The sequence below is a fragment of the Lepus europaeus genome, chromosome 7 (assembly GCF_033115175.1).
Source record: "Lepus europaeus isolate LE1 chromosome 7, mLepTim1.pri, whole genome shotgun sequence".
Lineage (NCBI taxonomy): Eukaryota > Metazoa > Chordata > Mammalia > Lagomorpha > Leporidae > Lepus > Lepus europaeus.
This window is the reverse complement of record NC_084833.1, coordinates 3,818,269-3,845,426: the sequence shown is the minus strand read 5'-3', so window position 1 is coordinate 3,845,426 and position 27,158 is coordinate 3,818,269. Positions and strand designations below refer to the sequence as shown.

The 27,158-nt window shown below is 55.6% G+C and overlaps 1 protein-coding gene across 8 annotated transcripts in view; it reads left to right on the top strand.

Moving 5' to 3' along the window:
* Positions 1–25,459, top strand: part of PPP6R3 (protein phosphatase 6 regulatory subunit 3) — a 148,571-nt gene extending 123,112 nt beyond the window's left edge. For 3 of the 8 annotated variants that reach the window (XM_062195706.1, XM_062195699.1, XM_062195700.1), the window contains 9 exons: positions 3,215–3,312; positions 5,152–5,206; positions 5,915–6,045; positions 12,707–12,828; positions 14,140–14,293; positions 16,623–16,729; positions 17,785–17,935; positions 21,982–22,101; positions 24,028–25,459. In XM_062195706.1, coding sequence (XP_062051690.1) covers positions 3,215–3,312; positions 5,152–5,206; positions 5,915–6,045; positions 12,707–12,828; positions 14,140–14,293; positions 16,623–16,729; positions 17,785–17,935; positions 21,982–22,101; positions 24,028–24,076 — 987 coding nt within the window. In that variant the 3' untranslated portion in view covers positions 24,077–25,459. The remainder of the gene's footprint in view (positions 1–3,214; positions 3,313–5,151; positions 5,207–5,914; positions 6,046–12,706; positions 12,829–14,139; positions 14,294–16,622; positions 16,730–17,784; positions 17,936–21,981; positions 22,102–24,027) is intronic. The other 5 variants (XM_062195708.1, XM_062195703.1, XM_062195707.1 and 2 more) reach the window with 3 other exon arrangements.
* The last annotated feature ends 1,699 nt before the right edge of the window (positions 25,460–27,158 follow it).

The following is a 27,158-nucleotide window of genomic DNA, read 5'->3' as shown; positions in this document are numbered from 1 at the left end:
GTGTAGACAGAAGCAGTCCCCATTACACACCTGACACCGGCACAGCCCCCACCAAGATCCTAGTCTTGGCAGTTTTATGTAAACCTTCAAAGGTAGGAAGGATCACTATTTTTTGATTGACACATTTCCAGTAAACTTTCCTTGCCCTGTTTAAACTGTAAACCAGTCACGATCATTCTGAAGAAAAGCAGTAAAGCCTTGTTTAAAAATGTTTCTGAGGCTGCAAGTCTAGGCTCGTTTAGGGATTTCATCATAGTCTCCTTAATAGTCAAAATATTAGTTTATAGGTATCAGCTTCTTCAGGTTCTCATTCATGTCTGAAGTTGGGCCTCAAATGGATGAAGTCCCTCTAAGTTTAGACAGCTTTGAGCAGGTGGTTTAACAAGTGTAAGCTAACTGTGTCTCCAGCGGGGCTGTATTTGGTGCGGACATGTTGCTCAGCCTTTATGTCCTGCCTGTTTGTTCTGCCCCTGGCTTCCCAGCAGCTAGTGTTCACCTGTCCATCTCCCCGATTTCAGCCTAGCGGAGGCTGGAGAATGAGGAGCTCTTTCCCCAGGCCACAGCTGAGCAGTTCAGGCCCACTGTCCCCTGCCTGGCTCTCCAGCCCTGACCTGACCCCTCCCACCGCCCGCTTCCTGGGCAGTCTCCCGGTCAGCAGCCGAGCCTGCTGCGCCGACTTGCGCTCTGCTGCCTGCCTGTGGACACTGGTCGTTGGCTCACTTCTCACGGACTCGAACAGTCTCGAACTGTGGCCAGGATGACAGTGCTGGAAAGTGTGCTTCTAAGAACTGCAGCCATGTGGTGCTTTCCAGACTTAGATGTCTCAGAGTGTAGCACTTTTTATTTTTTTTTTTTCTTTTTAAAGATTTATTTATTTGAAAGAGTTACACACACACACACACACAGAAGGAGAGGCAGAGAGAGGTCTTCCATTTGCTGGTTCACTCCTCAAACGGCTGCATCGGCCAGAGCTGGGCTGATCGGAAGCCAGGAGCCAGGAACTTCTTCCAGGTCTCCCTCGCGGGTGCAGGGGCCCAAGGACTTGGGTCATCTTCTACTGCTATCCCAGGCCACAGCAGAGAGTTGAATCGGAAGAGGAGCAGCCAGGACTCGAACCGGCGCCCATATGGGATGCCGGCACTGCAGGCAGCGGCTTTACCTGCTATGCCACAGCGCTGGCCCCAGCACTTCTTATGTAACTTTAAATATAGAGTACAGTAACTCTGCTTCTGTGGCCTCTGAGGTTTTTAGCCTGTCTTAGGAAAGATGATAAAGGCGGAGTGCTTTGCTGGTCTGTGTCCTCCAGGAAGCCGTAACAGCCGTGGAGCCCGGAGGACTCCAGTGCCTCCCTTCTCTTTTTCCTCTGTATTATCCCAGGGAAGCTGTTAGTGTTTTCTGCTTGTTACGTAGGTCTCCCCTAGATGGTGACCATAGACAGAATGAGCGCAGACACGTGTGTCCATGTCTGTCCATACATGTATGTACATGTGTAGCATGCTTTGTATTTGCATTCTGTTTTTGAAGCATTTAAAGTGTAACAATACTCTTGGGAACATTTCTCCCCCTTTATGTCCAAAAGAATCATAACGTGCTCACTAAAGAGTAAAAATATATTTTTGAAGAGAAAAAGGAATGGAAACAGCCCCTTCTCCCTCCTGTGATCATGTTTCTGATCCGTGGGTGAGCGCAGAGCCTGGCTTGTGCTGCCTGCCGCCCTGGCCGGCTCTGGTTCTTTACCATGTGCTCAAGTGCCTGGGGCCTGAAAGCTCAGCCCACAGGAGCGGGTTTCTTTCTGTTTGAGTGTGAATGCTGTCCCCTGTTTCCATTCCTGCGTCCCAGACACAGGCCTGCTCCCCAGAGCCCATCCCTGCTCCTCTGCCTTCAGCCAGGGCCCCACAGCCCAGTCCTGCTTTGCACTCGCTGCCTTACCAAACACAGCCCTGCGAAGCCGTGTGCAGATTCCTCCTGGCCGGCCGCACGCTGGCCCCGTGCCTCGCTGCACTCGTGAGCAGGGCAGCAGGGAGGTGGGAGGGGGCTGAGGGACCGTGGCTGTGTCGTCTTGCAGGAGAGGAAAGGGAGGTTTGGGTTCTCTGTGTCCAGCCACACTACATACAGCATTGTCCAGAATAACAGGAGATACCTTCCAAAGCCAAATATAAGGGTTATTTTGTAACGCTCTGTGATGTGGATTATCCATGCCATAATTCCCTGCCACCAGGATGATTTCAGGAACGCCAGGTGCAGGTGTTCCCACCGGACCGGCTGCGGAGTCTGCTCTGTTCAGCCATGGTGCCGGGAGCAGCTGGTGGAACTCCTTCCCAGCAGGTGGCGTGGGTGAGACGCCTCTGTTCAGGCCGTCCCCACAAGGGGAAGCGCACACAGGGTCGTTCACCGTGGGTAGGGTGTGGAGTGGCCCTCGCTTGTCTTCATGTTCTGAGGAGACTCGAGCAAGGTGTGAGAACGAACTCGCTGATGTTACTTGCTTCCTTGGGCCTGTTGAGAATATCCCCATTTTCACAGAACCCATTAGAATGTTCCCCCGTTGGTCAGCCAAGAAGCCCCAGATGAGCCTGCGGGGCTGTGGGTGGGGTGTGAGGCGCCGAGGCCTCCCGGGGTGAGTCCAGGGGAGAGGAGTTGCCCTCTCCTTAAGGTAGGCAGGGCTCAGCTGCTCCTGGTTCATGCACTTGCCGGCTCCTCCGACTTACTGATGTGTTCTGAAGGACGTGCAGTGTCCCCAAATGTCTCGTTGGAGGGTCATGGTTGTACATCAGCCGTTTTCCTCTGGCGCTGTTTGTGGTGGATTTGGGAGCATGAGGGGAGCGGCTTGGAGGGAGGGCGGGTGGCTGCTGCTTAGGGCAAAGTTGGTTGTGGCTGTCACACTTTATAATTTCAGACTCTCACATGTCCTTTGGTTACTTCTGCAAACCAGACTTAATGCAGGCCTGTCTCTGAGGATAATTCACAACCACGGGCAGCGTGGTCACGTGTTTCTTACAGTGACATGCGCATTAGAGTGATTTGTGGGCCAAATTTCATCCTTTTTTGATAATTTGTGTCTGAAATTATTGATTTCCTTTTAGAAAAACACACCAACTTTTAAAGACCTTTGGCTAGATAAATAAGATGATATGTGAAAGACAAATAGTATGGGCAAATAGTATGTAGAATGTCATTAGAATCATTATATCACTGTCACTGGTCCTGGGGTTGCCAGGCCTTTTCTGATTATCAGATGCAACAAATGACGTCCAATTTTATTGACCAGTTTGGCTTCAACGATGAGAAGTTTGCAGATCAAGATGACATTGGCAAGTAAGTATATTTCCCTGTGTCTGTGGCTGTCTTGAACACTCCTGCTCTGTGTGAGACATTTTTGTGATTGTGTTGGACTTGCTACTCTTCAGCATTTATGAATTAGGAGGAGTCTCCCCTCTGTGGTAGCTCCTTCTAGCGCTGTGATTGGGTAGTTCGGACAACTGGGACTTAAACTATCACTCCAGAAAAAGAAACATTAAACGTGAGGTCTGGCCTCCTCCCCAGAGACTGATTTTTCTTAGATTATTGTTACTTAGGAACTCAAATCATAACCCTGCAATTCCAGGGCTTAATGTGAAACGGCATTATCTAGAGGAGTTGACCCCCGCTCTGCTGAGCTGGGGTGAGGCACGGTCATTCTCACTACAGAACGTGCAGTGGGGCAGTGCCCACAGCAGCTGGAGGGGCTGGGACGCGGCTCTGCCCACGTGTGAGCACTTCCCCAGGCAGCTCCTCGGGCAGGGGTGGACTTGGGTTGGACTTGGGTTGTTGGCAAAGGGCCAAGTGAACCACTCATGTGCAGGCAGCACGAGAGAAGTACTAACCGCCTAGCATCTGACCTTGGGGAGGGACAGACAGACAGACAAAAGTTGATGTGGGTATTACTGCCCATTGAGGACAGTTAAAAGAAGAGTTAAGGCAGCTGGTATCAAATGTTGGGTGATTAGGCAGAGAGGAGACTTCCGATTATGCCTGTAGGACCCAGTACGCTGTGGATCCTTGGGAGCTATCAACTCTCAATCACTCGTTGAACTGTAGCCAGCAAAGGCCATCACGGCGTGAGAGAAGCTGTAATATTTTATAGTACGCTCTGTGCTCCGTGGAACAGGTCCACTGTAGGCAGAGCAGGAGTCAAAGCTGGTCACTGCCCTGCAGGGAGGGCAGGGCACGCCACAGGGAGTTCTGTCTGAGACAGCAGCGTGCCCAGGCTCGATGCGCGCCTCAGCAGAGCCTCCAGAACCCGCACGTCGTGCTGCACGTCCCCGCTGCCCTGTCTGGATTCTTAAAGAATCCATAAGCTCTGAACGTGTGTGATTTGGTGCTTGGAATAGTGATTGAATAAGACAGGTCTTGTAAGAATTACAAGAGCCCTACCTACCCACGGTCACGTTTCACAGACTGAATTCCTTTACTGTCCACTTGCTTCCTGGACTTCCAGGATTTCGGGGCATCTGTGTATTTGTGTGTGGATTTTGCTATACCTGGACGGAAAGCCCAGTCAGGCAGCTTGGAGCTGGCTTTCTCTTGGTTCTTCTTATTCTTAGTTATGTTAGTGACCCGTGGAATCATGGTTGTGATGGATGTAAACATCCTTTTATAGGTGAGCAGGCATGTATCACAGCAGTCGAGTTACCAGCATCCCTCGTCAGGGCTCCCGGGTCCGGCACTGCCTCTGGCTCAGCTTCCTGCCACTCAGCCTCTGGGAGGCAGTGGTGTTAGCGCGAGTTGAGTGGGTTCCTGTTCAGCCGTGGAGAGACCTGGGTGGAGTTCCTGGCTTAGACTTTGGCTGCAGCCCAGACCCAGCTGTGGCTGCCATTTGGGGAGTGAACCAATACATGGGTTCTCTCTGCCTCCCAGACGTAAAAACAGTTGTATCGTCTGTAGGGGTCTTGGAGAGTGGCTTCTCCGTCCCGGCCCTCCCGCCCTGTGTAGATTCCTCAGTACCATGGAGAAGGCATCAAGTTAAATCAAGAATGTTGGTTTTGTTTGGTTGGTGTTTACTTAGGGGAGTGGTAATGATAGTGTAAATATTTTAAGTTTGGGGAATTTTGTGAATGCTGTTTCTGTGAGCCTGCACAGGTCACTAACAAGTCCTGCACTTGGTTCTGTTTGTAGTGTTTCTTTTGATCGGGTGTCAGACATCAACTTTACTCTCAATACAAATGAAAGTGTAAGTATAACTCTTTCCTGCTGAGGGCACCTGGCAGAGGGGAAAGGGAAGAGTGAGGCTGGGTTTTGTCAGAGCCCACATGCAGACACCCTGTGCCAGGAGCCCCCATCCCAGATCGGTGGCTCCTGTGTCACACACTCTTATCACCTGCCTGGGAAAGGGGGGGGGGGGGGTGTGGTTGCAACCTTGGTTTAAGATATGACCGTGCTCCTAAAACCAAGGGTCACTTTGGACTCCAGAGAGAAGGCTGCGGTCTGTCCCTTTGGTGTCTTCAGCAGAGAGGCGTGGAGCAGGTGGCCTTTCCAATGGGCACCGACTTGGTCTCACTTTGAGTGGCTGAGGGAGGAAGGGAGAAATGTGGGCTCTCGAAGCCTGCTGCTGCCTCGCTGGCCTGGGAGAGCCTGGGGACACAGCTGCTTGTCCTTAGGACGATCTGGGGACGGGTCTCAGGGTGGGGCTCTTGAGTCCGGTGTGCTGTGAGCAGTGAGAGGCAGTGCCCACGAGGGGGGGCCTGTGCTGCTTCTGAACACGGTCTTGCCGGGGGCAGATCGCAGAGGCCACGGTCCATGGCTGCCTTTGGTGCATATGACGGGCACTTTCTGTTGTGTTGTGTTCTTTGTGTAAAGCAGTGGGAAATGCAGTTGACAGTGGTAACTAAGGGGAGGATGTGGGCTGACCCCTGCCTGTTCTCTGCCTGCCCTCGTCTAGGGCAATGCGGCCCTGTTTGAGGCATGCTGCAAGGAGAGGATACAGCAGTTTGACGACGGCGGCTCGGACGAGGAGGACATCTGGGAGGAAAAGCACATCGCGTTCACACCGGAATCCCAGAGACGGTCCAGGTGGGGGTCCCTCCGAGCTGTCTTTTCTGTCCGACCCCGAAGCGGGTGGCAGGAGGTGGGCGTTGTCACCACCAGACCCGGGCGTCTGACCCAGCGTCCAGAAGCGCCCTGCTGCCGGCTGGAGTTGGTGCCTGATGGTCAGAGTGGTCTGGAGAGGTGTTCAGACAGCGCCCATGGCGTGTGTGACCACAGAGTGCCCTCGACCTGTCCCTCACCGGGCACTAGCTAAGGACAGCCACCTGGGCCAGTCCGGTGTTTTTAATCTCCTCCCACACGAGCCTGTGTAATGTCTGCAGTAAGTTCCTGTCACCTGAGTATCCGTTGTCAGAGGAAAGGAGTATTTGGGTAGCAGGTGAACTTCTGTGTGTATTTCATGTATCTTTGGTGAGCATTCATGCGGCGTGGAACTAAAACGGGCCCAGAGGGCAGGTGGTGAGAGCTGAGCTCCCCCCACCCCAGGCCCCTCCATGCCTCTTGCAGTGCTGCCGTGGGCAGCTGAGTGGCCTCTCAGGTGTGTGTTGCCGAGGGCTAGGGAGGACTGAGCAGCGGCCTAGCGAGGAGACGGCTGTGTCCATCTCGCTGCTAAGGGAATGCAGCGAGATGGGCACACCTGGCTGCTCTCACGCGCCCCCTGGTCTGCAGGGAGCTTCCTGGCCTTGTAATCACAAGACGGCTGCCTCAGCTCCAGGGCCAGACGGCAAGAGACAAGGATCTGCATGAAGATTTTTCTTTTTAAAAATTTGAAGCCCAGGGGCTGGCGCTGTGGCACAACAGGTTAAAGGCCCAGCCTGCAGTGCCGGCATCCCATATGGGAGCCAGTTCAAGTCCCAGCTGCTCCATTTCCCATCCAGCTCTCTGCTGTGGCCTGGGAAAGCAATGGAAGATGGCCCAGTCCTTGAGCCCCTGCACCTACGTGGGAGACCTACCTGGAAGAAGCTCCTGGTTCCTGGCTTCGGATCAGCTCAGCTCTGGCCTTTGCGGTCATTTGGGGAGTGAAACAGCAAAATGAAACACCTTTCTCTCTCTGGCTCTACCTCTCTCTGTAACTTTGCCTTTCAAATAAATAATCTCTTAAAAAAATAAAAGCTAAAAGCGCAGTCAGACTTGTTTCTCACCATGTCCTCTGAGGCAGGTCCCTGTGTCGAGTGGGCTCCGTGAGTGGGCCTTGCCAACTGCCCTTTTCTCTGGAGGCAGCCTGGCCTGGTGCAGTGGACCTCCAAGAGCACCCCGGGTAGAAGGCACAGAGAGTAGGGGAGGCCGTGGCATGGGGCGCTGCGTGCCTGGCAGGACACAGGGCAGCCCTGATGGGCAGTGAGTTTAACGCGCGTGTGTGCATTGGTGAGACCACCTTCCCTGTCAGAATCGGACTTGGCCATCTCCTGCACACTTCCTCACAGCCTTCAGCAGCCGTGCCCTTCCTGCTGTCCCCACCATCTTTGTTTTGCTTTTTCAACTAGTTTGTTTATTCTGGAGTTTATGTAAATGAAAGTATGCATTGCATGGTTGTTTTTTAAAGATTTTATTTATTTATTTTTTTATTTGAGAGTTTAGAGTTACAGAGAAAGGTCTTTCATCGCTGGTTCACTCCCCAGATGGCTGCAATGGCTGGAGCTGGGCTGATCTGAAGCCAGGAGCCAGGAGCTTCTTCCTGGTAGGTCTCTCACGTGGGTGCAGGGGCCCAAACACTTGAGCCATCTTCCACTGCTCTCCACAGCAGAGAGCGGATCGGAAGAGGAGCAGCTGAGACTCAAACCCAGTACCCATGGGCTGCCGGCCCCACCGCGGAGGCTCAGCCCGTTGTTCTGTCTGGCGTTCTCCTCGGCTGTCCGCGTCACCTGGATCGGTAGCTCCTCACTTGGTGTTGCTGAGTGGTGGTCCGCTCTCTGACTCGGTTGTTTTTCTCTTGTGGACATTTGGGTTGTCTCTGGTTTGAGGCCATAATATAACTTGAAAAGAAACTGATAAGCTAAACCTTCCAGACATCACTAAAATGAGTTATTTTGCCAACAAGGGAAATAAAATCATAAAAACTCAAAAAGGAACAAAGGGCCTGAGACAACAGCAGGATGAGCAATCAGACTGACCTGGAGGAGCCGACTGGGTGAAGCGAGTGCGCCAGGCACTGTTGTGAAGGCAGGGATCAGGTGCAGGGTTGTGCTGTGGTCATCAGAGCCCCCTGGCCTCCCATGTTGCAGGGCCGGGGTGAGTTTGCGCTGCTTAACGTCACATCCAGGTCCTTGCTGATGGCCTGGGCAGGCAGCACATGGTGGCCCACATGCTCCGGCCTTGCTACCCACGGGAGACCCAGATGGCACTTCTGGCTCCCGGTTTTGTCCCGGCCCAGGCATTTGAGGAGTGAGCCAGCCGGGGGAAGATCTCTGTCTCTGTCACTCTGTCTTTCAAATTAATAATTTTTTTAATCAAAAGGCAGAGGCTGTCAGGGTTTCTGAAAAAGAAGAAACGAGACCTGACTAAACACTGTCCATAAGAAACAATTTAAGGATGCAAACAGGTCAAAAGGAAAAAATATACTGTGGTAGCTAATAAAAAGAAAAGCCAAGAGGTCTGCGTTCACTTCAAAGTGGATTCTAGGGAGAAAGCGGGCCCTGTGAAGATGAAGAGGCCGTGGAGCTGCACAAGTCTGCGCCCCAGAACATGGACAAGATCTGCAAGGGAGGGGGACGGAACCGCGGGGACAGGCGTCCCAGCACTCCTGTCTGAGGGGTCGATGAGGTCGTAAACTCAGGAACACTGCAGGAATGCTGTCCCCTGCCTGCCCCACCCGCACACCTGCAGAGCACCAGAGCGCACCCCTGCAGGGACATGACCGTGTCCAGGCTGCACAGCAAGGCTGACCAAATGGAGGGGAGTCAGAAATCCCCAGGTGGTTGGAAACTAAATAACAGAAGGCTCAAAGAAGTCAGAGGGTGATCCCACAGATTTTTAACAAAGAATATGGAGATCTACTGCACCAGAACTTAGGGTGCCACTCGAGCAGCACTTTCGAGTTGTTTTCCACGCTAACTGGCTGTATTAGACGATGTAGCTCAGGTCATTGACCTTGGCTTTAATTTAAAATTAGAAAAAGGAATTAAATCCAGATGAGCAGAACTAAATAATAAATATTATAGTGAAGATCAATGAAATGTACAAAAAGGAGAAAACCAAAAGTTTTTTTAGAGATTTATTTATTTGAAAAGAGTTACAAAGAGAGAGGAAAGACAGAAAGATCTATCCACTGATTCACTCCCCGAATGCCGCAACAGCCAAGGCTGGGCCAGGCTGAGACCTGGAGCCGGGAGCTTCTGCCAGATCTCCCATGTGGGTGCAGGGGCCCGAGGACCTGGGCCAGCCTCTGCTGCTTTCCTTAGGCACATTAGCAGGGTGCTGGATTGGAAGCAGAGCGACCGAGACTCGAACTAGCACCCATATGGGATGCTGGCACTGCAGACAGCAGCTTATATCCCACTGTGCCACACTGCCGGCCCCAAAAGTATTCTTTGAGATCCATAAAGTTAGTAAATCCCAAGCCAGAATTATCAGGGAAAAAGATGAAATTTCTAGCATCAGCAGCAGATAGATGACATCACAACAGAGTCTACAGATATTAGAAAGATTAAAGGATGAGGGCTGTCGTGGTGGCGTAACAGAAAGCTGCTGCCATCCACGACGTCAGCATCCCACATGGGTCCTGGTTCAAGTCCCAGCTGCTCCACTTCCAATCCAGCTCCGTGCTAATGGCCTGGGAAAGCAGCAGAAGATGGCCCAAGGTCCCTGGGCCTCTGCCACCCATCACAGACTCAGATGAAGCTCCTGGCTCCTGACTTTGGCCTGGCCACGCCCTGGCCATTGTGGCCATCTGGGGAATGAACCAGCAGATGGAAGATCAATCTCTCTCTCTCTCTTTTCCCTTGTAACTGAATTTCAAATAAAAAAATCTTCAAAAAGGAGATTAAAAGGACAATAGAATTACGAACTACTCTGCCAGTAGAGCTCAGGTGACCTTCTGAAGACGGAGGCCTCCAAGGTACCAGGCCAAGGTGGGTTCACTGAAGAAACCCGGCCGCCTTTCAGGAGCAGGTGAACTCCAGCTCTGTGCAGACTCTTAGAGGACCAAGAAGAAAGATACATCACCCATCTGGTCAGAGGCTACATCAGCTAGCCTGATAGCCACAGCGAACGCTGTGAGAAAAGAAAGCTGGCTAAGGGTTCTGAGGCGCACACCCACAGAAGCAGCTTTAAACCATCATACCTCATGACCAGGCAGTAGCCAAGTCCAACGTCCATTTCTGGTTTCAAAATATGAAACTGAGCACATGAAGAATAGAAGGGAATTTCTTCAGCCAGTTAAGGCATCTACACAATACTTTAATGGCTACATCATTCTTAACAGAAGACTGAATAATTTCCCCTAAAACCAGGAACAAGCCAGGGAGTCTGCTCACGCCACTTTCTAAAAAGAAAACAGGGCCGGCACAGCGGCGTGGTGGACTAAGCCGCCTCCTGCAGCACCAGCGTCCCGTGTGGGTGCCAGTTTGTTTCCCAGCTGCCCCCTTCCAATCCAGCTCCCTGCGGATGGCCTAGGAAAGCAGAGGAAGATGGCCCAAGTGTTCGGGCCCCTTTACCCGCATGGGAGATCTGAATGAAGCTCCTGGCTCCTGGCCTCAGCCCAGCTTGGGCAGTTTAGGGAGTGAACTAGCAGATGGAGGACCTCTGCAATGTTTCCTCTCAAATAAATAAATAAAAAAGAAATAGCCAATGTTTTGGGGGAAAAATCTAATTTATGTGTAAAGAAGTAAAACTGTATGTATAGACATAACCTCCAAAAAGACTCCCCGAATAATTAAAGTGAGGTTAGCAAGGCTGAATGATACAAAATCAGTATAATTGCATTTCTGTATTCTGCAACAAGCAGTTGGAAATGAAATTACTAAATAATATTCAAAGTTGCATCAAAAATATTAAACACATAGGGATAAATGTAACATCGTGTGTGAGGTCTGTACACTGCGAACAGAAAACACCGAGAGGAAGCACAGCTCGACAAGTCTTCCAGGGGAAAGACTCGATTTAGTCAAGGTGCCGGTTCTCCCAGGTTGGTCTGTAGATTCAAAACACAGTCTCAAACAGAATCCTAAGAGGGAGTGCCGGTGTTGGCACAACAAGTTTAGCTGCCACCTGCAGTGCCAGCATCCCATACGAGCGCTTGAGTCCCGGCTGCTCCACTCCACTCCAGCTCCCTGCCAGTGCTTGGGAAAGTGGCAGAGGGTGGCTGACGTGCTTAGGTCCCTGGTCCTCACGTGGGCGCCCGGATGGAACTCCAGGCTCCTTGTGGCCGTTTGGGGAGTAAACCAGGAAACAGAAGCCTTCTCTGTAACTCTGCCTTTCAAGTAAATAAATGAATTTTTAAAGAAATCCTAACAGGCGTTTTGGGACTCTAACAAGTTGATTCATACAAGTACAAAAATGCCAAGGACGTGGAGCAGCCGAATCCACGTTCGTGAAGAACAGCAGGATTGGAGGATTGGCACCGCCTGTTTTCGGGGTGGTTTGAAGATGGGCAGGGAGCGAGTAGCGTGGGGCAGAGAGCCCACGTGGACGGCCGACTTTCCTGAGGCAAAGGCAATGCCGTGGAGAAAGGCCGAGCTTTCTGACCGAGGAGCTGGGCGCCTGCTCGCCCATGCCTCACAGAAGGACCTCAGGCCACCCCTCCGCCTGCACACAGCAGGCAGAACGGGAAACTAGAGGAGTCGGGCGAGAAAGCAGTGGTGACCTGGGTCAGGAGCACTCCGTGGCCACATCCCCAACACGTGGTACATCAAAGAGGAACTTTAGTACACGTAACCAAAGCGTGAACCTGCTCTTCAGTGCTGCTGCTGAGAATGAAAAGACAGACAATACCTGGAGAGAAGGATTTGCTAATCATATCTGACACAGGAATCGTGGGTGGAGTTCAGAGATCTCTGCTCAGAAATGGCAGCCTGGTTCTTAAAATGCACCATCAGTGGGGAAATGCACTTAGGAAAAGAGACACACGGGTGGCAGAGAAGCTGTGAGGAGACGCTGCCCTCATTCTGGTCTCGAGGAAAGCACCGAGGACCCCTGTGTGGTCCACGGCGCCCTGGGCGACGGCTGCGGTTAGCTCAGCTGTCCACTTTGTGTGTGTGTGTGTGTGTGTGACAGGCAGAGTGGACAGTGAGAGAGAGACAAAGGTCTTCCTTTGCCGTTGGTTCACCCCTCAATGGCTGCCGCGGCCGGCGCACTACGGCCGGTGCACCGCGCTGATCCAATGGCAGGAGCCAGGTGCTTCTCCTGGTCTCCCATGGGGTGCAGGGCCCAAGCACTTGGGCCATCCTCCACTGCACTCCCGGGCCACAGCAGAGAGCTGGACTGGAAGAGGAGCAACCGGGACAGAATCCGGCGCCCCAACCGGGACTAGAACCCTGGGTGCTGGCGCCACAGGCGGAGGATTAGCCTAGTGAGCCACGGCACTGGCCTCAGCTGTCCACTTTTGTGACTTGCCTTAACGGTTAGGCAGCACACACAGGCCATGCCGTGCAGGGAAATTGCAGTGGGATTTTCTGTCGTTGGGTCACCTGTAGAGCGTCCTGCACTTAGCTAGTGGGTAAGCAGCGTTAACTGTGTTGGTCCTTCTTCCCAGTTCGGGGAGCACGGACAGTGAGGAGAGCACAGACTCTGAAGAGGAAGACGGCGCCAAGCAGGACTTGTTTGACTCCGGTGGCGCCGGCACAGAGGACAAGATGGAGGTGGACCTGAGCGAACGTGAGTTGGGTGTTCTTCACCTGCTTTGTGGTGTGCTGGGGTTCGGTGCTGGCTGCGGGCACGTGGGGTTGGAGCACACTGTGTGAGTCTCTCTTGGAGGGGGAACAGAGGGAGCAGGCTTCAGGGAAGGAGACGGTCCGTGAATCTGCACTCTGGCAGTCACTCCTCTGGCCACAGAGAGTGTCCGATGGCGCAGGAAGGAAAAGACCGGGGCTGTAAAAGAGAGGAAATAAACTGGTTTTTAGGATCATGAACGGAATAAACCAGAGCAAGCAACTTGAAGCTTGAAAGTTGAACGCTCTTCCTGGTCCATCTGTGAGACTAGAGCCCTGGTGTGTCCAGTGCTTGTCGTGAAGACTGACGTCAGCCAGACTTGAAAGTTCACCAAAGTGGACGTGTGAAGGCACCGTCCAGGTCCCTCAGACTGACCGGCTTCTAGTACCCTGAAAGGCCTTTTTTATTTTAAGATTTTATTTATTTGAAAGGCACAATTACAGAGAGGAGAAACAGGTGTCTTTCATGTACTGGTTCCATCCCAGAGCCTGGCCCTTCCTCCAGGCCTCTCCCTTGGGTGGCAGGGATCCAAGCACTTAGACCATCTTTTGCTGCTTTTCCAAGAGCGTAGGCAGGGAGCTGAATTGGAACTGGGGCAGCTGGGACACTCACCAGCACTCACATGGGATGTGCCACAACACCATCCCTCCCACCACCACCTCAGAGGCCTAACCCGTCCAGGGGCAGATCTTGTCAGAACCTGGGAGCCCAGTGGGACCCTCCTGACCATCCAGCAGGCCTCCACTGGATGCCTCTGACCCAGGGCCCCTCCCCGGGCGGAGGGGGAGCAGACTTTCCTCCGTAATTCAGTTCCCATCAGGCTCTTGGGCCACATGCTAGTGATGGAACTGTGGACAAGTTGCCCGAGACCCTGCTGCCAGGGAGGGGAGTGGGGAGACGAGCAGCAGGGCGCTGAGAACTGTACCGTGGAGCTGAGGAGGACCCCGCTCTGCCTGCTCTGCACAGACCGCCCAGGAAGGCGGATTTGCCAGCTCGAGGGAGAGGGCGGCTCTTAGGAAGGCACGGAGAGCGCTAGGCCGCAGACAGGGCGAGGCGGCCGTGCTGAGCCCGGCGCGGGCCCCAGGAAGCGTGGCCCTGGCCGCTCAGGCGCGGGCCGCGGGCTCCTCTGGGCGGGTGTGCCCCTCCTCGCCTGCTTCAGCCCAGTTCGCTCACCTCGTCCTGGCCTGACTGTTTTGGGAAGTGCCGTCAGTGAGCTCAAGCTGCTGAATGGGCTCCCCTGAAATCCCCCTCTTCTAGCAGCCGGCTGGTCAGCCAACTTCGACGTCCCAATGGAGACCACCCACGGGGCGCCCTTAGACTCCGTGGGGTCTGACGTGTGGAGCACAGAGGAGCCCATGCCCGCGAAAGAGACAGGCTGGGCGTCGTTCACAGAGTTCACGTCGTCCCTCAGGTGAGCGGGCACGGGTGCGTTCCAGCTGTCCGCCAGGTGCTGGGAGTGGTGGGCACCGTCCTTCGCTCCTCAGGTAGATGCAGTGTCGTGAGGGAGACGGACATCCTGGGCGCCAGGGTGACAGCTCTGCGTCCTCAGAGAGCAGCCGGCACCTGCCGTCCCCCAGGAGGCACGAGGCGAAGCCGCCTGACGACGTGGTCCCAGGACAGGACCTCTGGGCTCTTCTGGTTCCGAGCCGTGGGGACAGAGAGCCCGGGAGGCCGAGAGCTCCTGAGGCCTCGGGGCAGCGCTGCAGGACCGTGCGGAGCGGAGCGCGGTAGATAGCGGGGATTTGCATTCCACTTGTAGCTCACCTGGTGCCGTGAGCCAAGAGCGGGCGATCTGTCAGCCTGGACTTCTGATTTTTCTCAAGCACAGAGCCTGTCATTTCAGAACTTTCTTAGGTAGTACTGCAAGCACTTTAGTAGTAGCTGTGGATTTGATGTCTCGTTAGACTTAGCTTGATACACTGCGTGTTTGTCTACTGGAAAATGGTCCCGTCCCCCGTCCCCCCCCCCCCCCCGCCCCCCCAGCCACTGCTGACTTCCCTGTGTTCATGAGTAACGTTTATAAACAACACTGGAGATACAGGAGGTAGGAGACAGGCTGTTGTGAGTGGATTGTTACCATCTCAGACCACCAGAGACTATCGTAGCAGTGATCATAGCATGAAACCACAGTTTGGAGGCGTGAGTGAGATTTCTCTCGCAAGTGAAAAACGTCCCCAAAACATTGGGAATTATTTCATCAGCCTTGCTCCAGTACAGACAGTCAGGTTCCCACCTCGTGTTATTTTCTTTATTTCTTCCTTTAAAAAAAAAAAAAAAAAGATTTATGTATTTGAAAGAGTTACACAGAGAGAAGAGAGGCAGAGAGAGAGAGAGATCTTCCATCTGCCAGAGCTGTGCTGATCTGAAGCCAGGAGCTTCTTCTGGTCTCCCACGCGGGTGCAGGGACCCAAGGACTGGGCCATCTTCCACTGCGTTCCCAGGCCATAGCAGAGAGCTGGATCGGAAGTGGAGCAGCCGGGTCTTGAACCGGCGCCCACATAGGATGTGGGCACTGCAGGCTGCAGCTTTACCCACTGTGCCACAGCGCTGGCCCTCTTTCTCTCTCTCTCTCCTTCCTTCCGTCCTTCCTTTTTCTTTCTTTCTTTCAAGATTATTTGAAAGGGTTAGAGAAAGAGCTTCCATCTGCTAGTTTACTCCTCAGATGGCCAAAATGACCAGGACTCAGCCAGGTCAAAGCCAGGAGCCAGGAGCTTCCTCCAGTTCTCCCACGTGGGTGCAGGGGCCCGAGCACTTGGGCCATCTTCTGCTGCTTTTCCTAGGCCATTTGCAGGGAGCTGGATGGAGATGGAAGTGGAGCAGCTGGGACTTGAACTGGCACCCACATGGGACTCTGTTATCTCAGATGCAGCTTCATCTGCTGTGCCCCAATGCCGGTCCCTTGTGCTATTTTCTGTGAGTGCCCTTGGTTTGTTGACAGCTTGCTCCTGGTAATGCCGTCCGTGTTCAGTTTCGGGCTTAGCCGAGGACTGCCGCAGCAGGGGAGTGGGAGTGTCCCCACCCACCACAGTGATTGGCAGCAGTCACGGTTGAGAAGTCAGTTCTCCCAGGCAGGAAGGGCCTTTGTATATTGCTCAACCCCAGTAGTAGATCAGCAGTTAACTGAGTGAGGACTGTCCATGGCCAGGTCTGGGTGGGGACTGTCCATGGCCAGGCCCGGAGCCTGCAGGTCTGAGTGGGGACTGTCCATGGCCAGGCCCGGAGCCTGCAGGTCTGAGTGAGGACTGTCCATGGCCAGGTCTGGGTGGGGACTGTCCATGGCCAGGCCTGGAGCCTGCAGGTCTGGGTGGGGACTGTCCATGGCCAGGTCTGGAGCCTGCAGGTCTGAGTGGGGACTGTCCATGGCCAGGCCCGGAGCCTGCAGGTCTGAGTGGGGACTGTCCATGGCCAGGCCTGGAGCCTGCAGGTCTGGGTGGGGACTGTCCATGGTCAGGTCTGGGTGGGGACTGTCCATGGCCAGGTCTGGGTGGGGACTGTCCATGGCCAGGTCTGGAGCCTGCAGGTCTGGGTGGGGACTGTCCATGGCCAGGCCTGGGTGGGGACTGTCCATGGCCAGGCCTGTCCCAGATCTGCTCCGAAGCCCCACCCCAGCGCCCACTCGTGCTCAGACCCCGCGCTCCTCCGGCAGACAGCACTTGGTCGTCTGCTGGTCCTTGGGAATGATGGGTTTACTGAGGGCCGTTCCCCACTGCTGACATCTGGACTGTGTCTGTTCTTGAAAGCACCAAAGATTCTTTAAGGAGCAATTCTCCAGTGGAGATGGAAACCAGCACTGACACGTTGGACCCCCTGACTCCCAGTGTGTCCGCGCTGGCCGCACAGCCAGAGGGTGAGTGTGCAGAGCCAGTCTGTAGAACAGGCTCGGCTCTCGGGCTTGGGGCTCAGAGCAACCGGGAGACGGGACAGCGAGTCTGACAGCCACAGGGCCGCTGCCCAGGAACCACAGGCAGCATGTTGATTCTGGAAGAGTGAGGGTCCAAGTTAGCTGCACTGTCACTGTGCACATAGGACGCTGAGGCCGGGAAGGAGGGATGGCTTCTGCAGCACGCGGGGGAACAGTCAGGCGGGCACGGCCGCTCCAAGCTGGGGCCCAGTCAGAGGGCGTGGCTGGGTCTGGGCCTGCTCAGCCTGGGGTGTCTTCTCAGCTTTCGGAGCCAGTGACGTGGCCATTGGTGTCTGTAGACTGCCCGTAGTGTTCACTTCTGTCCTCCCATTGGGCCTGAACTGCTCTCCACCGGTTAGTGGAGCCTTTGGGGGTGGGGAGGAATTAGCACGGGGCGTGATGGGAAATTGGAAGTACATGGAGGGGTCAGAGAAGTCGGTCGTTGGGAAAAGGATGAGGATGGGGTGGGGCCCTGGGGAAGGAGTGGAGCCAGCCTGTGTCGGCCCGTTGGTCATTCTCCTGCGCGTTGGAACAGGTGGCCTCCTTTATCCCCAGTGTTTCTCTGGGAAGAGTCACTCGTCCCCTTGGTGGGCACGGAGGAGCTTCCTGGCCCAGCGGTCCACAGGAAGGAAGTGGTGAAGCTGGCCCCTAACCACTGTGCCCCGTGGCCTCCTGCTGTGGAACCGGGGAATGATCCGGCAGGACGCCACAGAGGAACCGAGTGGGTGGGGGCGGGGCGAGGCGGCAGCCTGCCCTGCTGGGCTTGGGCAGACGGGAGCAGCTGCGTCTGCTGGTGTCACTGTGCTTGGGGGCTGGGGCACTCCCAGGTCTAATGCAGGAGACCGGCGACCAGTCTGGTGGGCATTCCTGGGGAGCCCAGGCCAGGGACAGCAGGCAGGCCGGGTCAGCCTCCTCGCTCTCCGGGGAGAGGAGTCTGCGCAGAGGAGGGGTGGCGCTCCTGTGGATGAGCTGGGTGTGACCACCCGGTCTGCTCTCATCAGTGGCAGGTAGTGTGGCCATGGAAGCCAGCTCTGACGGAGAGGAGGATGCGGAAAGCACAGGCAAGGTGACCGAGACGGTGATGAACGGCGGCATGAAGGAGACACTCAGCCTCACTGTGGACGCCAAGACGGAGACCGCGGTCTTCAAAAGGTAGCTGGGCCGGTCTGCCGGTCAGCGTGGTTGTTGGGAGGGTCTTGGGAAGAAACGTCAAACATGAAAAGGTTTCGGTTAGTTCAGGCGAGTGTTCAGAAACTAGCGTGGTGTCTTTCTAGCATCTCCATCAGCAAATGTGACAGATGGGGCGTTCTGGCCCCTGGGTGCATGTTGGCCCAGAGACTGCAGATGGCCTCTGACTTAGGACGCTACAGGAGCAGTGCACATGCAGTAGAAATTGGACTTCAGATCCCAGGTTTTTATCTTTTCCTGGGCTGCTGGTGTGTCTTTCAGTCCTGTCCCAGATTCCGGGCAGTGGCAGTGAGCATAGCTCCCAGTCAGCCCCAAGACCACGGAGGGGACCGCTGGCTTTGCTCAGTGCCCCGTGTTGCCTTCTCAGCCCACTGGGCTGCAAGTCAGGGAGCGTCTGTTTTAAGACCAGTGGGTTGGTAGGATTATGAGAACTGACAAGTCTTTGGTCACAAGAAACTAACTTGAATGGAGGCTGCAGAGCATGGCCCAGCCCAAGCAGAAGTTTGGTGCTGATGGCGGTCTCTGGACGGAGAGCCAACAGCAAAGTGACAACAAAGCCAGCTTGCAGACTGAGGGTCAAAACGGGATTCATAGTGGGAATTAAACACTTAAATCCTGAGAGGATAAGGACGAAGCTTTTGTCCACACTTGCACACGGCGAGGAAGCCAGCACCTTGCATGACCCGCTCGTGACGGGTGGGGAAGGGGTGGTTCCTAGCTGTCGCGAGGCCATTACGCAGACGCCTTGATTGCAGGCCGATTCCCACAGAGGGGCGTGTTTACTGGAAACTGAAAGCTGTAGACCACGTCCAGCAATGTACTTGTAAGGCGTGAGGATGGCGTTGGTGCTGCACAGTGAGTGGCTGGTGACAGCTCTTGGGGCAGTTCACAGGCATCAGGCCGCGGGAAGTGTTGGCGAGAGTTGAAGCTGTTCACGACTTTGGTCTCTGAACAGAGTAACTACGTGAAACTAGGAGTGTCTGCAGGAAGCCGACGGCCGGGCTTGTCTTCAGCAGCGACACGTTCGAATTCTGCCAGCAGTGGGTGGTGGTCCTAGCAAATGCAGGGAGCCAGAATGAAAGTATCGAGACTGGAAATAAATCATGAAATAGTCATTTTAGAGGCTGATTTTCTACATAAATACGAAAGATAGAACTACAGCTTTTAGAAGATAACTTAAAATATCATTACAGTTTGGGAGTAAGCCTTTTTTTTAAACAATAAAAAGCCAGATAGAAAAGGAAAATATTGGCACATTTGACTTTAGTTACTTTTTAAAGTCCCCTAAAGACACTGTGAAATGAAAAGACAACCACTTCTGCCGGGCGGAGGAGAGCGGGGCCCTTTCGTGATGGACACAGGGCACCAGCACACGGTTTCAGGGGACACGAGGGGTGGAGCAAACGCGGTACAGCGGCCTCGCCAGCACCCGGGCCGTCGCTGCGTGAACTACAGGATGCTGCATGCGTGCTGGCTGCTAATCGCTGTAGAAAATACAAAATCTGCAAAATCTGCCCTCAGAAAAGGCAAATGGATTTTTAAGGTTTGTGTATTTAGAAGGCAGCATGACACAGGTGTGGGGATGAGAAGAGAGAGAGCTTCCATCTACTGGCTCATTCCACAAATGCCTGCAGCAGCTTGGAGCCAGGAGCTCCACCCAGGTCTCCCACACCCCACGCATCAGTGGCAGGAGCTCAAGGACCTGGGCCATCTTGTGCTACCTTCGCAGGTGCACCAATAGGAGGTGAGATTGCAAAGGGACAGCTGACACTCTCAGCTGGCACTGACAAGGAGGCAGGCACCCAGGCACCACAGCTTAGCCTGCTGCACCTCAAGGCCAGTCCTCGGGCAGTGACATCCGGATTCTAGAAACAAGTAAGGCTGATCACAGAACATGGTCAGCTCGTATCACTTATCAGTGAACTACAAGCAAGAATCTCAGCAGGTATTAGTGGTCAGCGCTGTGGCATTGGGGTGAAGTCACCGCCTGCAATGCCAGCATTCCACATGGGCACCAGTTCGTGTCCCGGCTGTTCCACTTCGTATCCAGCTCCCTACTGATGGCCTCCAAAAAGCAGTGGAGGATGGCCCACGTGCTTGGGCCCCTACACCCACGTGGGAGACCCAGAAGAAGCTCCTGGCTCCTGGATTGATTTATTTATTTGAAAGAGTTACAGAGAGGCAGAAGCAGAGAGAGGTCTTCCATCCGCTAGTTCACTCCCAAGTTGGCCGCAATAGCCACAGCTGTGCTGTTCCGAAGCCAGGAGCTAGGAACTTCCTCTGGGTCTCCCACGCGGCTGCAGGGGCCCAAGGACTTGGGCCATCTTCCACTGCTTTCCCAGGCCATAGCAGAGAGCCGGATCGGAAGTAGAGCAGCCGGGACATGAACTGGCACCCACATGGGATGCCGGCACTGCAGGTGGCGGCCTTACCTGCTACACCACAGTGCCAGCCCTAAGATGTATTCATTTTAAAATAAGGACTGAGGAAGAACGTCCATGGCCGTGAAAGTTTATAGGCACTCCTGGGAAGAAAAGGAGATCAGAGAAGAGGGAAACAGCAGATACAGATAAGTCAGTAGCAAGCAGCAAAGCTTTTGGGGGAAATAGCAGTCTGAAAACTTAGTGACTATTCCTCACTCAGTAACAGGCAGTGGGGCAGCGGGTTAGGCCACCGCCTGCAGTGCCGGCATCCCATGTGGACGCCAGTTTGAGTCCCGGCTGCTCCACTTCCAATCAGTTCCTTGCTAATGCACCTGGGAAACCAGAAGATGGCCCAATTAGTTGGCCCCTTGCCACCCACGTGGGAGGCCTGGAGGAAGCTCCTGGCTCCTGGCTCCTGGCTGCAGCCGGGCTCAGAGCAGCAGGAGAGTGAGCCAGTGGATGGAAGGTCAGTCTGTCTCTCCTTCTCCAACTCTTTCAGGTAAATAAATAAATCTTTTTTAAAAGAAGTAACAAGCAACTAAAGTGTACTATAATAGCTAAGTACCTTCACAAAATACACCAGGCTATCAACGGTCTGGGACTGCTCTCACCGCCGACCTCCAAAGTGAGCACAGAGCTGACCCACTGACACTGCCGGAACACACTGCTTGGTGCAGTGGGGACTCGGGGCTCTGGTGGGAACACGCTCCGCAGGGGTGGGGACTTGGGGCTCCGGTGGGAACACACTCTGCAGGGGTGGGGACTCGGGGTTCCGGTCAGAACACGCTCTGCAGGGGTGGGGACTCAGGGTTCCGGTGGGAACACGTTCTGCAGGGGTGGGGACTCGGGGTTCCGGTCGGAACACACTCTGCAGGGGTGGGGCCTCGGGCTCCCGACCGCTTCCTCTCGGGGGCTGACGTGCTACGTGGTACGGAAGCGGGAATCGCGGGCAGAGGAGGCAGAGTTGAGGACAGCGCTGCCTGCGAGGGGACGCACTTCCCGCCGTCCTGTGTCCTGGGGTCGCTCTCTGTCCTGACAGCGTCTGCGCTTCCCTCCCCCTTCCTGCTGCTTTACTTCCTGCGTGGCGTGGGGGCACTCGGGTGATGCAGCCCGGGGGGTCCCGCTGGCCCCTGACGGAGGCTTGGCCCTGCCAGCAGATGCTGTAACCAGAGACCCCTCCTTCAAACAGGTTCCTTTGACAGCCTCCGATCTGCCGCCTTGCTCCCGTGCAGTCGGGACGTAGTTCTCCCCGATTCCTCATTCCTGGAGTGTTCTGAAACTCTTGTACATTTCTCTTTCTGTTTTGCACACTTGGCTTCAGAGTGTTGAAATCCTATCGGTATGTACAGTGACACGGACGCCCCTCCGACTCCAGCCGCATCACGTCCCCTCCCGGCTCCCGCGTGTGGCCCTTCCCTCTCCTGAGCCCCCGTCTGTGTCCCCACTGTGATCACTGTCCCTGAGCATGCTCAGCCCTAGGGCCTTGCTTCCGTGCCGGTCATGACCAGAGCCATCTGCATGTGACCCGCCCGCTGGGCCCCAGGCCCTGCTCCTCGTGTGCGACCTGCGTCTCCCTCTCTCCTGCAGTGAGGAAGGCAGACTCTCTACCTCGCAAGACGCTGCATGTAAAGACACGGAGGACAGCCCCGAGACGGCGGAAGCCAAGCGCACGACCCCCCGGCCCCCCAGCAGTAGTCCCGAGCAGAGGTAACTGCCTGTGTCCTCAGACGCCCACCCCCTCGCTCCGGGTTACCTCTCGTCTCCTGGGGGTTGGGAGGCCTCAGCACCTGGGGTGGGGACTGCAGACATCCAGGCCAGTGCGCCCGCCTTAGAGTCACTTATATCCCTGGCTGTGTAGACATTTCTGGGAACGGGAGGGTCGGCCTGTCCCCCTCCCCAAGTCGAAGGGTGGTACTTTCCACTCCAGAGTTGGGGTCCTCATTGGCCTAGAAGGCCACTCAGCTGCCAGGTGGCAGCAGGTCTTGAGGCCTGCTTTCCCACAGTGCCCCCTGCCTGACATAAGCGGACACGCGGGAGGGGCTCGCCCAGAGGCCCTTGGTGTATGGAGCAGAACATTGTCCCTTCTGAAATGATTCCGTGTGCGTGGCTGGGTTTTCCCCCGAAGACTTTCTCTTGTCCTGATTAAGTGTGGAGACCCCACTCCCAGGGCCGAGTGACATGGGATGTGATGTTTTCTCTCCAGTCCCCTTTACTTAGACTGAGCCAGTGGTCTGAAGGTATAGGACAAGGCAGACCCTCAGCCGCGGAGGGCCCGTGCCGGAAGAGGGACCTGCCCCTGGACGAGGGGCTTGGCCCAGCACCCCAGAGCTCACTTTTCTGGTTCCGTACATCTCAGGTTGTGTATTCCGTCCTGAGGGGACGGGAGAGGAGTCCTGTCTCCGGCCTGGCCCGGCAGCTCTGAACATTCCCCACATCCTGACCAGAGGAGCCAGCAGGGGGCGCTCACCGTTCGCTGGTCTGAAACCTGTTCGCAGCGTAGCAAGCGCTGTGTCCAGTCCTCTCAGGAAAGCCAGAGAAACGGCCTGTGTCTGATGTCAGTCTGCCGGCAGGCATGCATGGCCTTGTGGGAACTGTTGGAGCATTGGCTGTGGTGACGTGGGAGGAAGAGGCAGGGGACCAGGGGACTTTTCCACAGAGCCCCAGCCCAGCTCCCCATTTGTGTCCCTAGTGGCGCTTGCCGTGTTGAGGATGGAAGTGGTGACGATCCCGCGTTGTCCCCATGTTCCTGTCACAGCCAGATCCTGTGGTCCTTTGCGTTGGCAGAAGCTTAAAAATGCAGCCCACTGGGCTGTTGGCCCAAGCACCTCGCACATCTGTCCGCGCACTTGAGAGGGCATGCGCGGTGCGCAGTGTGCTGCTGAGCGAGGCTTTCTCTGCGCACTGCCTCTCCAGGGACCCCGCGCTGGCCACCAGGGCTGAGAGGGGCCTTGCCCCCTTTCACGGGGGAGAAGGCAGAGCTGAGAGAGCTGGAGCAGTTGACTTGGGTGGCCCCGGCTGTGTCCCGCCCACAGCCTCCCTGCCTCTGTCTCGACGGTGAGGCGTCCCCGGGTCAAAGCAGGGAGGGTCGTCTTTGGAAGTGGCCTGGCGCAGCTAGCCGGTGTCAGGTGGCTGCAGGCAGCCCAGTTGTGAATTCGAATGCTGGTTGCAGAGGGGGGCAGGAGGGTAGGCGTTCTGGTTGTAGCCGAGCGTGGTGGTGTCCCGGTCTCCTGGTAAAGCCTTGAAGACCACCGTAGGCGTCCAGTGGTGACTCCGGCAGGCCGGGGGCTTGGCGTTGGGTCAGTACTGGGCTGGGGTGCTGCCCCACCTCTCCTGTCCGCACAGCTCTGAGCCAGATGCTCGTTCGACGCCATGTCCCCACAGCCTGCCTGTGGCAGAATCCTGGGTCACGGAGGATTCTCTGTGGATTCCAGGCCTCCCGAGGGCTCTGGGGGCACCCTTCTAAAATCCACTGCCTGTACTTCCACGGGGCCGGCCAGGGTCCCAGCACAGGCTGTCCACGACCCGGTCTGGCCTGGGGTCACTGCGGCGTCACTGCCGGCAGCCAGGCGAGGTCGGACGCCTTCCTCACCTCGCTGTCCCCAGTGCCTCAGATGTCCGTGTCTTACTCCCCAGGCCCGAGCAGCCGAGCCTGGGGGACGCGTCGGTGAATGGCCCTGTATGACGAGCCACGGCCGGCTGCTGACAGGACTGCGGAGCCACCTCGGGGCCTGGGGGGCCGGGGGAGCCCCGCCCCACTGCTGCACTCACTCCGCAAGGGATCAGGACCAGCGACCTCCCGCTCCAGATCTGAGACGCTGTACAGAGAAATCCAGAAGTGTAAAAATGTTGCACATTGACAAATACCAAGAGTTTTTCCGTATGTTTATATTGTATTGTTCTAAATGACGGGTAGCCTGTGAAATAAGACCCTGCCGCCCATGGAATAATAGTCGTAATCTATAGTTCAAATGGCTGTAAGAATAGTTTTATAAAAGTGAATACACAGATCTATTGTATTTGAAACATAACTATTTGACAGTTGTTAGTGTGACCAAAGCATTAGGCGATTTTCATACATTTTTCACCTTGTACAAAACTCCGAACTCGTTTTTCTTCCAGGTTGGCAAGGAGTTGTGGAGTCGAAGCTCCCTCTAAGTGTTATTTTGGTTGTTCTTACACAGAAGTGATTTGGAATAAGAACTATTTGGTGTTCTTTTTATAACCGGGTTTTGATTGGTAATCGTTTTCTGTATTAACACGGCTCAAACATGTGAGTGTTGGTAGAGATGCGGTATTTATTGCTACAGCTTAGGTGGTAAGCTGGCGGCACTGTTAGCCATCTGTCCCGTTCAGTCTTGTTTGCTGGGACTGATTATCCCCACAGGTGAGACGCTAGGACACTGGAGTGTGTGTGGCTCTGGTTTGGGTTTGTTTGGGTTTCTTGGTTTGGTTTGGTTTTGGTAGCTCATCTGCCTGTTAACCCATTCACCAAAATTTCCCAGTTAACAGTATCCCCAGTGAACATTTCAGAGCAGTCCGCAGATCAGCCCCCTCGGGTCCGGTCGGGCCAGGCCCAGAGATGCCCGTGCTGCCGCCGGAGCCGGAGCCCTTCGTCCGCAGGCCCGACTCGGACGGCAGCGTGGGGTCCGGCGCCGAGCATGCCCCGCCCCACCGTCCTTGTGAGGCTTCCGCTCGTCAACTCTGAACCAGTGTGTTTTCTAGAGCTGGTTTGTGTACATACAGTGATTCTGGATACGAATTCAGTGTAATTTATAATTTTCTATGTAACCGCGCCGCAGCCTTCTGACAGCTGAAGCAATACTGCCCCTTGCCCCTTGCCGTCTGGGGGGGTCGGCTCACTCCCCCTGCACTTCTAGATGGAAGTCAGTTTTTCTTTTCTGTAATAGAAAATTATCCACGTATTTTTACATCGTTTGTTTTTCCTGACCAGTATTTAAAACCAAAAGGATATTCTGAAAAATGGCCAACAATTTTTTTAGAAATAGCATCCCAAGCAGCGTGCCTAAACAATACATTGCATATGGAAATAAAAGAATCAAATGTCTGATGCCTTATTTCCTATTACTCTCTCATCCTAAGTGGTGTGCAGGCTCCGCGAGGTCCCCAGGCCAGCCTCGCTCTCCAGGCACGTGGAGTCATGGGAAGCCTGGGACAGCCGGCGGGGGCGAGCCGCGTGCCCGCCTCCTCGGGGACTGTGTCGGAAGAGACTGTCTCGTGTTCTCAGGAACTGGCGCCGCCAGAGGAGACGGCCCCTTCCGCTTGCCTCAGGGAAGCCCGGCGCGGGCGGCACGCTCGTCTCCTGCCGCCGCAGCCCCGCCGGCCGGCGTCTCCCTCCCACCCTCGGTCACGCCATCTCCTCTTGGACGCCACTCGGTGCGAAGGAGAGGGCGCTGGGTGGGTTCTTCCTGGGGCGGCGTTTGATCTGCTCGTGTGTGGCGTGTGTCGGGCCAGCCGAGGGTGGGAGTCTGCGCCCCCGCCCAACCCGGCTGGTTTAGACTTGGATTTCTCCGAGTCAGCCGGACTGAATTGAGACTGACAGATGTCTACAATACAATACCTGTATTAAAAATAACAGCAGAAATAAAGCCTGGTTCTTTATTCCTAGCGACCCCTTGTCCCTTGCTTGGGCCTCAGGAACCAGACAGGCGCGGGGGTGCTGGCCCTCTGCTTCGGTGGCAGGCACATCCACAGCGGGGGGCCTCCGTGCTCACCCCTGCGTGGACACGGCCTCCCTGAGCCTCCGGCTCGTCTGGCTCTCCCCAGCCCTGCGGACACTCGAGTCGTGGTCCCCAGGTGTCCGTAATGACTCCAGGTGGGACGCCGTGTCTCCCCTGCGGGGCACCTGCCCCTCCACACGCTCGGGCTCGCCCTGCAGCCAGCGGCCGGTGGCGACACTGTCCCAGGTGCCAGCTATGCGTTCGCTGTGACCGGCTTCACCTCACGAGCCCGCGCCGTCACCTGCTGGACTGTCACAGTCCCTGTTGGCAAAGCACTCACCCCAGAGGCAGGCGCCCCCACTGCCGTCGCCGGGGTGAGTGTGTGTCGTGGGCAGACACCGACACCCGTGTGCACAGGGACGCTTCGGAGCAGAGACCACGGGAGCCGGGAAGAAGCGGACTCTCAATGGAAGTTTCTCTGCTCTTCACAATGAACAGGCAAGGAGTGGGCGCCGGGCAGGTGTCAGGACTCACGCCGGGAGTAAGCGGGAAGGAGAGGAGCAGGCGAGCATGTGCGGGGTGGGTGGGCGGGCGGGGCGCCGGGCATCGCTAAGGGGCTGCAAGTTCAAGTCCGGCGCGACGCGGCTCACCGTCCAGCACCCGTCCAGCCCGGGAAACAGGCCGCCTGGCCACGTTCTGTTCTTAGCAGCTCCGTGCTTTCGTCAGGGACGCACCTGCCTCACGACCAGCAGCTCTGAGTGCGTGGCCACAGATGGACGCGGTGGAAAATGACCGGGTTCAAGGGGGCGGTGTGTGACAGGCGCCCCGGGCACTGCTGGTGGAGAGCCGCACGGGGCTTCCTTTGTGGGGGGTGGCAGAAAGGGACAGCCGTCGGGGGCAGGGGCCTCTCCCACTCCCTGCTTGTGACGCCAGCGTGCCGTACCGGGCCCGGGATCGAGTCCCGGCCCCAGCTCCTGATCGGCTTCCTGCTGTCCCAGCGCCGTGTGGTCTGCCACCCCTGTGAGAGGCCTGCACCGAGTTCCAGTCTGCCTGCGCCTCTGGCCTGGTGGGTGTCTGTGGGTGGGA